This window comes from Drosophila willistoni (genome assembly GCF_018902025.1).
Source record: "Drosophila willistoni isolate 14030-0811.24 chromosome XR unlocalized genomic scaffold, UCI_dwil_1.1 Seg8, whole genome shotgun sequence".
Classification (NCBI taxonomy): domain Eukaryota; kingdom Metazoa; phylum Arthropoda; class Insecta; order Diptera; family Drosophilidae; genus Drosophila; species Drosophila willistoni.
In genome coordinates this window covers 1283169-1294953 of record NW_025814059.1, presented here as the reverse complement: position 1 = coordinate 1294953, position 11785 = coordinate 1283169, and the positions used below count along the sequence as shown (strand labels likewise).

General features: G+C 37.4%; 1 protein-coding gene across 1 annotated transcript; it reads right to left on the bottom strand.

Annotated features, from left to right (window-relative positions):
- Positions 1 to 257: 257 nt before the first annotated feature.
- On the bottom strand, positions 258 to 3099 carry LOC26528893. The gene is made up of 2 exons (XM_023177605.2): positions 1880 to 3099; positions 258 to 1817 (listed from the first exon to the last, which is right to left on the bottom strand). Exons 1-2 carry the CDS (start codon positions 2948 to 2950, stop codon positions 300 to 302), a joined length of 2589 nt encoding a protein of 862 aa, XP_023033373.1. The 5' UTR covers positions 2951 to 3099; the 3' UTR covers positions 258 to 299.
- Positions 3100 to 11785: the final 8686 nt, after the last annotated feature.

Sequence of the window (11785 nt, the reverse complement as noted above, 5' to 3'; positions counted from 1 at the left end):
GTACACATAGTAAATCATTGCTATTAGCATACATTTATATTAATAATTATATGTATATAAGATAATCCCCAACTTAAATAACATCTAGTGCATTGCTTAGCCATATATGTATGTATATATATATAGATTGATCAATTGATTAATACAAACTAAAATTTCCCTTGCCCATACTTTTGCTCTAAACTTGATTTAAACTAGAATACAATTTGGTTTACTCGTTTGCTTTTTGTTTGCTTGTTCTTTTTGCTTGTTTCTTGTTTCTTTGGATTCATTTCAGTTTTTCACTTTTTATTCTTTGCTTATAAATTCGTTTCAGTTCTATGCGGCGCCAGGACGCCGGGTTGACCATTGGCCACAGCACCGCCAGGAGCGGCCATACGAACACGTTCACCCACACCGGGACCCAGGAGACGTGTATGCCTAACCAGACGAGATGCTGCTGCCGAGCCGCTTACAGTTTGAGAGCCACCAGCTATACCATCTATGCCATCTATAGATGGTGCACCTGCACCACCACCACCATTAGCAGCAGCAGCAGCAGCAGCAGCAGCACCAGCCGATCTCATGGACCATTCATTCTGTTTGAGTAGAAATTGCTTGACATTATATTCCATTTGGGCTATATCCACATGCTGGGTGGTTGTATGCAATTCCGCTTGAATCGAACGGGTCTTGTCTGTGTCATTTGGATAATATTTATAGTTGAGTATATCACACGTGGGCTGTTCGGGGCAGATGAGAGACGGTGAACCCGATGATGAGCAATGCTGTGACTCGACAGTGGCTGCATTTGGAATTGGATTGGCGATCGGATTCGTCGATGATGTCAATGTGGTTGTGGTGGTTGTGGTATATGCCACTGGTAGACCCGAACGTGTAGTTCTTCTATAATATGTAGTACATAGTTCGGCCTTCTTTGAACCATTGGCAACTGTAATGTGTTGTTGTTGTTGTTGCTGTTGCATCTGTTGTTGCTGCTGCAGCTGCTGCTGTTGCATCTGTGGCTGTTGCTGTTGATCGAGCAATGAATTGCTAGTTATATCAGTTTTAGGTGATAAAGAATCCTCTGTAGATTTACCAACATCTGGATAACCATTTGTTATTTGTTGCGGTGTCGTCTTATAACCCGAATCCATTGATAATTTCTCTATCGAAATGGAATCCATGCGATCTAATGTCGAATACGAACTCTGCCTCTCGGTGCCAGAATTCGAATCACTTGCTATGGTAGTCGGCTGTTGTAGGGACCTTTGCTCCAATTGCTGTGTATTATGCTGTACCCATTCGGCCACACGACTCAATTGCTGACGACGCAACATAACACTCTCCTGATAATCGATGGCATCGCTTAATGAACTGGAATTTGCCGAATGTTTTGGTGAATTAACCAATTGCCCACCACTAACTGCCACACCAGCACCGACACCGACACCAACACCAACACCGACACCAACACCTCCAACTCCTGGCATATCGCCAGGTTTATTTGCCATGGCAATTGGCTCTATTTTGGTATCCATTTTCTCAGTCTCTTGTTGCTCGATTTGGGGCTCGAGTACGGGTTGCAGGGCCACAGTTTCATGTGGTGTGGCTGATCCTTGCCAGGCCTCAACAGCGGATGCAGCATTACTGTCCTTCGAGGTGATGATATCCTTGCCATCGTTGAGTTCCTCATCGAGTAGGCGTTCACGTCGCTTATAGATAACTGGTGTATAGGTCTCAATGGACTCGAGATTGTCTAGCAATATGTTGCTCTGACCATTCTGTTGGATGCGCATCGCACAGAGACGTGGTCCACGATATTTAGGATTTTCCGCCTTAAAAGAGAGAGAGGAAGCGTTGTAAGATGTAATCATTGAGAGCTAAGACATATACTTACCTTAATCGTTTTGATTAGATTCCTATTGAAATTCTCAAACATTTTGGCTCCTTCACAGCTGCTGGTCTTATTGCTCCATAAACTTTGAACACTGCCCGAATTGGCAGATGATTTCATTTGATTGCCACCATTAGTTGCCGCCATTGGCTTGGCCATGGGCAATGGCTCACATACATCCTCTAGCTTTGTGGCCGACCCAGACAATGGATCACACTCGGCACCCGCCTGTGATATGGATGACAATAATGGTTTACTCGCATCATCCTCGACAACGAGCAACTCATCGGTTATGGCAGCGGCAACAACAGCAGCAACTGTGGACGGAGCCACGGCAATGGCTGAGCTAGTGACTGTTGCATTTTCAAATTTATTTAGCAGCTGCAATGCTGTGCCACCGCCATCGAGAAATCTACGCTGATAGCCATTCCTCAATTGGCCAAGATTGCTGGTCTCTAGCAGATATTTCTCAGCTGCATAGGCACCCAAGTGTGTTGTCGGATACATCATTGTTGAGGCCGTAAGCTTACCAACACCATAATCACCACCTACGCCGCCCAATCCACTGCCAACTCCTCCAACCCCTAGACCAGCTATATTGGCAGCTGTAGTGGTGGTTCTTTCGCATAGTCTATGATGACCCAATATGGGATTAACCATTAGATCATCCTTTTTGGCCGGTGTAAAGAGTTTATCCATATCATTGAGATCGGAGACGGAACTTTTTGTTTCAGAAATTACAGAATCACTGGACTTAACCAATTTCATTAGATATGGGCTATTCGTGCGTGAGGGTGAATTCAGATTGCTGTGACAACGCAGACAAAGCTGGGCGCCCATTGGCGTCGGCTCACTGGCGCCACTGCTGGCCAAAGTGGAGCCATGCTGCTGCTGCTGCTGCTGATGATGATGAAGCGATTGATGTGGCGTTTGTGTGGCCACTGTATAGGAACGTGAGACATCGGCAAGGACTTGCAGATCCTGTTTATTGCATTGACATGTATCGCAATGTTTGATCTCATTCGCTTTTAGTTCATCTTCCAGAAATTTGGCCATTATTGTTGGAGATATCATATCGGGATCGGTGTTTGCTCCACCACCGGCTCCTTGACCATTTATCGATGGATTCGAGCAACTGAATTTATTATTATTGTTGTTGTTGTTGTTGGTGTTGATGCTGTTCTTGTTGCTTGGTGTGCTATTGTTGTTGTTTATGTTGCTTGTGCTATTGTTGTTGTTGTTGTTGTTGAGTAGAGTATCCTTTGTGGCATTCTTGTTGTTGTTGTTGTTGATGCTAATGTTGCTTAGATTATTATTGCTTGTCGCTTGTGTCAATTGCTGTGGACCATTTGCTGCATTACCATCTACAGTAAGAGGAAGATAGGAGAGTGGGGAGGGGGGGACAGCAAAGAAGAGTTTAATCATTAGTTAATTGTTTATATTAATTACTTGTTTTAATTTGAAATTGTTAAAAATTTGGCTAAGGAATTATATGACATGAAAATTGCTTCAAGTTTCTTTTAAATTATCTTCCAATTATTTGATTAGCCTTTTACACTGCCATATATACCCTTCCAAAAGGGGGAAAAACATCAATTTTGTTTAGAAGTAACCATAATTCGAACTAATTTGATGAAAATCAGATGACTATATCATATAGGCATATTGTTAAAAGTTGCATTACTTTGATATTAGTTTGCCTCATGCTTTGGGCATAAAAATGCCTCGAGAAGAAAAGAGAGTAACACAGAAATCTGCAAGGGTATTAACAATGCGGCTAGGCCAATGTTAATTCCTCCCTCTAGCCCTTAAAGCACTCGTTAGTTGAATTTTTTAGAAATTTTTGATGTTCTGCTCATACATTGAAATATTGCAAATTCATATAATTATTTCATTTATTTGTCATATTTTTGTTTGAAATATTTGCCCAACTGTTTATAATTTACGGTAATTTTTAATTGAAATTATTATTATTTTTCTTTTTTTTTTTGTCACCTATCAAGATAAAAAATTAATTAAATTTCATTTTAAACACCAAACGAATTGCATTTGCATTTCGACAGAACTATTTTTCAAAATGCAATGTATGTAAAATTTCATCATCAAAAATTTAACTGGCATCATTTTTCAATTATGAAAAAATTCATCAGGAAATAGTTTTAGCCAGAGCACAAAAACTAAACATTCCTTAGCCAAATTCAACACACTCACACACACACACACACACACACACACATAAATATGGTATAATAAATTGCATACAATAAAATCAACAAATATGTAAATGTTTCACAACAAAGTAAAGTAGATTAAAAAAAAACCAACATCAACAAAAACAAAACAAAAAGGGGGAGAAATAGTAATACAGTGAAACCTCAACGATTTTGAAAAATGTTGTGACTTTCCTCTAACTCGTTACATTGAGGTTGCATTGTATATGCATATGAAGGGAAAAATTATTGTACCAAGTTAGTTTCAGCAAATTGAAAGTGTAATTAAGGTTACATAACGAAGGCAGCAGTAAAAACCAAACAAAAACAAAAAAAAAAAACAAACACAAGTAACACAAATTAAATGAAAATGCTGGGGCAATTAATAAAAAAACGAATACTAATACCAAATATTAATTGCAATTGCAATTTAAATATATTGAAACTGAAAGAAGAAACGGGAAATGCGGAATGAAGGATATGCAAGAAGGAAGGAGTTGAAATTATATGGAATCTGTAGACGATGATATTGTGAGGTACTTATTTATTTTGCTTTTTAGTTTTTAAGTGTGCGCCTAAAAGATGCAACATTAAAATTCAAAATCATAAAGGCATAAAGCATAAAGAAAAACAAAACAACTTCGATGCACCGAAGTTGTTTCTATACTCTTGCATATCATTCTCTTTATCTATATAATCTATATACAAATTCTAGGTAACTATTGCAATAATAAAATTCATATATCGCAATCAGCTTTCCCTTTATTGGCGACAAACACTTTACAAATTTGATTTAGTTTCAATTCTTAATCAGTAACTTTTTTCATATCAATCGACTTAAACTACAATATAATATCGACTTGTTTATTTAGTCAACATAAAACAGACAGCTAAAAAATCTATATAAATCATTTATGAGAACAGACAGACAGACAAGAATATAGTTTGCAAAGAAAAAAAATAAAAAAAAAAAAAAATACGGGGAGAAAATAAATCAAATAATATTAGAAAAATAAAAAAAAAATTATAAATCAATATAGAAAATAAAAGAAATCATAAGAAAATCATGGTCTACTAACACTTACCAAGTCCTCGCATGGAATATACCATGGCTGTGGGCGGAAATGGGCAGGCCGCTGGCGGTGGTGAATCGGAGGCCGGAAGCACTTTATAGGAAGATGTTGTGACCACGCCCACACCGCTATTACTACACTCTGAATCGGAATGGGAATTTGTTTCCAATCTCATATAAGCCGACACTTTCGACTGTATATCAATGGGTAACTGTTTTTGGTAAATACAATAAAAATAAACAATACATTTATTCATAATTCATTCAAAATACATGTCAAATGGTTGGACGATTGGTTTGGATAGCCACTTACCGAGGACACCTTTTGGGGGACAAAACTGTCCGGTTTACATTGCAGCAACTGTATGGCAAGACTAATGTCGGCCTTGTAGCGTTCCTGCAACGAAAAGGGCGCAAACGAAACGAAACGGATGAGACTCTCAGATAAGAATGTGACGGAAGTTGAGAAGGTTGTTCAAGCCAGCAGCGACCAAGAGAACGGAGCCAAAGTGAACGCGTGTTGGTTAGTTTATTTAGCTTCTTTTGACACTTTTTGTTACGTATGCAAATGTCAAATATGTTTGCTGTTGCGGTTAGTTTCCTCTCTCCCTCTATCTCTCTCTCTGTCTCTCTCTCCCTCTATCTCTCTCTAGTTGTTCTGTTTTTCTGACTTCTTTTGTTAGTCTCGCTCTCCCTCTCTCTCTGTATTTCCCTCTGCATTCCCTAAAACCTCTCTAACATATTGTTAAACTAACTTTTTTCTTCATACAGGGTATTATTTCCGATCAAAAGGGTATATGCATTTTAGGTATACGTTAAAAAGTTGCAATACTTACAATATCCTTTTAATGACCTCTAAGCAGTAAATGTCGGCCCTATCTTTCAACTGCAGTATTGATTTAATTTTGGCTTGCAACAAACTTTTCACTAATATCACAAATCTTATTCGTATTCATCTAAACGTCTTACTAGACTAAGCAAAATATCTTAAACTTTTTATTAAGCTCTAACTTAAGAGTCGATTCAACAAATATATGAAACGTTAAAATAAAAAACAAAAAAATATTCATCTAAACATTATTTATAACAAAGAGCATTTAGATAAAGTCGCCAAATAGGAAAAATCAGACAATAATTTAATGAATGTCTATTAAAAATGTACACTTGGAAATATAAGCTTACGTTTCGGTTGTGTTCAATTACATAAATAAATTTCATTGTTTTTGTTAAAATATTTCTTAAATATCTGGTTAGACTACGACCTATTCGTTAATAAAAATATTTTTGAGCTGAAGTTTGATTTCTTTTCACATACTAAACAACTAAGTTAAACATCTTTTTAGACGATGGCTGAAAGGTTTATAAGAATGAGATAAATCTTTCGCTTTTAGACAGCTCTTAGTCCTAGTCTTACAAGGAAAGTATACAATCTAGATAAAGGGCTTGTCGAGTTTTCATATATTGCCTATGAAACAATAAAAGGTCTCTCTAGAGGGCGATAGATGCAATTAGGGTTTGACTTTCCTAATTATAGCCGAAAACTTTCTAAAGTCAGTTCGATTGTAGCATTTGCTAAAGTAAAAAAGTAGCAACGATTTGTCTTTTATGCCACTTTATTATTTGGTTTTACTCAATCCTATCAATTCTTAGCGTTTAAAGCGTTGTGAAATTTCACAATTGACATTGAATAGCTGATACTGGGTAACTAATAGTCGATATACATTTAGATAATTCTTAAATAGTCTTAACTTGTGTGTGTGTGTGTGTGTTTGTGTGTGTTTTTTCCCCTCTCGTTTCGTTTTTGTTGTCGCTTTTGTGTTTTGGTGTCAGCGACAGCCTCAAAAGTTGGTTCTTGTTTTGCTTTGTTGTTGCTGTTGCTGTTACTGTTGTTGTGTGTGTGTGTGTGTGTGTGTGATTTTTCCCTCTCGCTGAGAACTTTTAGATGCCTTTTTAAATTTTTACAAATGCTCCTGCACTCGAACTTGTTAAACAAGCAACAACAACAACAACAACCTGCAGCTCAGTTGCATTGGTGACCCAAATACAAATAGAACCAAGATTAACTTCACCCTTTACAGCCAAGTTTTAATACTCTTTTTCACTCGTTAAATCAATGAATGACAAGAATACAATTTCTTAGTCCTTTCTTCATTTCAATTTCATCTACTTCAATAAGAAAAACATTTCAAACACGTTTTGGAAATTTCTTGCTGATCGATTCTGTGGATATTCCCCTGTTTTGTGGTTAGAGTATTTGCAAACTGGGAAAATGGAAAGAAAACAGGCAACGGCATTTCGCACTACGTTTACCAACACTTACACGCTAGCATGTCCCGGCCCCATCATTTGTTGGCGCCCTTTTTTCCCCCCGCTTTGGTTTCTTTTCGTTTCGTTTCGGTTTTCACGCTGCATTTTCACGCTGCATAGCATTGCAGAGGCACATAAAAAACAAAAAAAAAAACAGGATCAAGCAACTGCAAAATGCCTCCGCTTGCATTTTATGTGCTCTGCTTTCTTATTCGTCTTTTTTTCATTTTATTTTATTTTTCTTTTTTTTTCTCAGTTTCTCCCTAGTTAGCCAGGCATTTTTATTATTGTGTGCTCCCGGCAAAGGCAAAAAAAAAGAAAAAAATTGCATAAAAATAGTATGAAATAGAAATGAAATAAATTGTAACGAGCATTGAGAGTGGGCAAAAAGGGCTAACTCCCTTTAGGTCTGGCAAGTGGCACTCAAAATTGTATATAAGATGAGACATTGATTGATCAAGCCATATAGATTTTCGACCTTTTAATACCCTATTTCCAATTTGGCAAGTCAATTGAGATATATTTTTGAATCTGTGTGTCTAAAATTGAAGGGTATATAAGAGATTGAGACAACAAAGTGTTAGTTCGACATCTTTTCAGTTGAATGTTTATTGAAATTGTTCAAAAATAAAGAAAGATTTAGAAGAAAGAGTTAAAAATTATGAAACTAGATAGTTTAATGAGTTGCAATTGCCGCATGTAAAGGAAATAGAGATAAATTCATGATTCTTTAGTAACATTCATTTTATTATACTCCTTCTGCAGTCCTCGGAGATGAGTTGTCTAAGTGACCCAGTCATTTAGTCAACTGAACAACGAGGATCCGGGTTCGTATGGATGTAGTTTTCGTCTAAGCCAAAGGCCTTAGTTGTCAGTGCTTGTAAAATATGGTTAGGTTGATAGTTTTACAACTATATATCCTATACTTTAACAATAATAACTCCATCTTTTCGCTGCAGGGTATCTCATTGAAGAATTAAGGAAAAATTGGGTACAAATAGCTACTGGATCGGTTCTTGACTTAGTCAGTTGATTGCCAGTTAGTTGAATTTAGTTTCATAAATGAGTAAACTAATTGATTTTGAATGAAAGTTAAAGATAGATCGAAAACTTTGCTACATTTGTATGTGAATGTTCTTGAAGTATATGTCTTTTTCTGTTACGTGTTTTGGCAGACATCAGGCATTTTACTTGTATCTACTTTATAGTTAAGTGGATAGCCTTTTTGCCAGGTTTATTTCGAAAATGGATCGAATGGAGAACCAATCGAAATCGTGATCTATCAGCCAAACAATTTTCATGGACACTCAAATTCAGCTGGCGAAATGGTTAGTGCATTTTTTTTTTTTTTTTTTTTTCGCTCAACACTCTTCAAGTGAACGAACCACACCGTCCCCCCCTCCAGTCCCCCCTTTCTGCCTGTAGGTCATCATCAAGCAATGCTGCAGAGGCACTTGAAAGACAGAGAGAGAGGGAGTGAGAAAAGGAAAACAAAATTTCCCACGTTTTGTGGCATGAAAATGCAAATAAATTTTCAACTTTACAGGCTTTAATGAAGTGTCCGTTGGATGGGGGAGAAATGCTGTTGATGCCGTTGAGAGGTGAAATGGAATAGGGTAGGGTGGGGAGGGATGGGGTTAGAATGCCTCATCGAGTAGAAGCTTGGTTCGTCCATTTGCCAAAGTACTTCAAGGACCAACCAACCTGAATCCTTGCACATACTATCTTTTTCACTCTCTCTCTCTCTCTCTCTCTCTCTCATGGTCGCTATCGTTAGATTGCTTTTATTGTAAATAGGAAAGCTAAATTTAAAACGTGCCAACAGAGACGGCAGCAGCAGCAACAGCAACAGCAGCAGCGGCCATCGATTCGAAACGCTTTTAATTAAAGCAAGCGCAAAATGCAATATGAGGCTGATTGACATGTGGGCGTGGCTAGATTGCCAGAGCCACATACATATTTAGCATAGAATTTCACATATGTATGTACATACATATTCTGTGGTTCCATCAATGTGTGTGTTTATGTGTGTGTGTGTGTTTGTTATTGAGATAATTGAATCATTAGCGCGTGTTGCAAATTGTATGCATTTAATTAAAAAATTCCCTTACCACATACATATGACTCCTTGGCCAGAAATGTCATTGTTCAAACCACAACCAGCGATGCTTCTAATCAAACATCATCAATAGAGCATTAATTGGTATGATGACAACCAAGCAAACAACAACAACAACCAACAGCAGTAAGAGAAACAGAATAGAAGTTATGTGCAAAGAATGCTCATTGCATGTCAATTCATTGCATACTTTGTGGCTGCATGCGAAAAATATGGCGAGGACATTCATAGGCCGCAAGTTTGATTGCCATTTGTTTTTGCGTCCGTTTTTTGTGTTTTTTTTTACTCGCTTTAGAAAACCAAAAGAATGAGCAAGGGAGAGCGAGCGAGCGAGTGAGTGAGTGAGTGAGTGAGAAAATAAAAATGGTCGTGTTCCCGTCATGGGTTTTGTGCAATTTCACGCTTGTTTGCTGACCAACCGGCGACCAACTGACCGCAAGCCAAAAGCGGAACCAAGGCAATGAAGACCAAAAAATTGTGAGAGGTATAGAAAGAGAGAGGGAGAGAGAGAGAGAGTGTGTGTGTGGCTGAGGTTGAAGCAGCTACAGGGGGGAATGGAGCAGAAAAAATGCTTTTATTGAGTAAATGTGTGTGTGTGTGTGAGTGTGCGAGTGTGTGTGTGCTCGTTCGTGTGAACCATTTGTGGCGGCTTTTGATTTGCTAATAAAAACGCATTGACATGCAAAAGGCCAAGTTTATGCGATGTGTGAAGTTTGTGAATAAATTTATTGCAAAGAAAAGCTGTCAACTCATGTGACATATTAATGGAATGAACCATTAAGAGACCTTGTTAATAATAGACATTATTGATCTCATTTTAAGCACAATTTTCAGCCTCTTTAGACAGCCATAAAATGAGCTTGTAATCTGTTAGTATGCAAATCTGTTTCTAAGCTTCAAGTCTGTCAATCTCTGACTTTTGCTTAATAGCTATTCCATTGAGTGCTCTTCGAATGTGTTAAATATTTATAAACATTACCAAGTTTAAGTTCATTTCATTGTCACTTTGTTTATTGACAACTAAATTTAACAAGGTGTTAATTATGTGGAAAATTTTACTTTTACCATATGCATGTAAAATGAAAAAAAAACCAGAGGGCCGGGGCTAACTTCGACCGAGTCTAAGTTTGTATACCCTTGCAATTTTTTTGGTAACTCTTTCCTTACCTATAGCCATCAAAGTGGAAAAAACGTTTAAGCTAAAAAGGCAAATGTTTCCGAAAGAACGGCCTAAAATCTTAGCATAGGAAATAACGATGATATTGATCGAAGTCACTGTTTTCCACCGATCGTTCCTATGGGAGCTATATGATATAGTTACCCGATCCTTATCAAATTTGGCACAGTCATTACCAGATATATTAAACTAACAAATATTTAATTTGAAAGAAATCGCGTCAAAAGTAACGAAGTTATTGACAAAAGTCACTGTTTTCGAAAGATCGTTCCTATGGGAGCTATATGATATAGTCACCCGATCTTGATCAAATTTGGCATAGTCGTTTATATGTATAATAAACTCACCAATATTAAATTTCACGACGATAGCTCAAAAAATAACGAAGTTATTGAGAAAAGTCACTGTTCGTGACTTTGCCGTTTGTATGGGAGCTATATGATATAATGCTCCGATCCGGCTGAATCCGAGATATACAACGCCTGCAGTATATACAAGCCTACATGCAAAATTTCAGCTCGGTAGCTCTTACGGTCTAGGAGGAGTTTGCGTTGATCCAGACGGACGGACGGACGGACGGACGGACGGACGGACATGGATATTTGAACTCGTCTCGTCGTGCTGATCAAGAATATATATACTTTATATGGTCGGAGATGCTTCCTTCTGTGCGTTGCACACTTTTGACCAAAATTAATACACCCTTTTTGCAAGGGTATAAAAAGAGAGAGAGAGAGAGGACCATCAACTTGTACGTGAAAAGTGTCAGGCGAACAATTAAAGCAATTTGAAAAGTTTTTAATTTGTTTTCAAGTACATTATTAATGACTTTTTTCTCCCTCATACATACATAAATTTCATAGTCATTATTGTGAAGTAAAATGTTGCAATGAAAACTGCTTTTTAAAAAGTGTTAAGTGGTTAACAATAGACTTAAAACTTAATATCCCTGACATTATAGAAACATTTTGGTAAATACAGAAATAAGGTTTGTTGCATTTCATAGTTTACTTGACATATGAAT

Excerpts from the sequence above, each read along its gene's own strand:
- LOC26528893 (XM_023177605.2), bottom strand. The coding sequence starts at position 2,950 with ATGATATCTCCAACAATAATGGCCAAATTTCTGGAAGATGAACTAAAA. Across the intron at positions 1,818-1,879 it reads ATCTAATCAAAACGATTAAG|GCGGAAAATCCTAAATATCG; the intron begins GTAAGTATATGT and ends CTCTCTTTTAAG.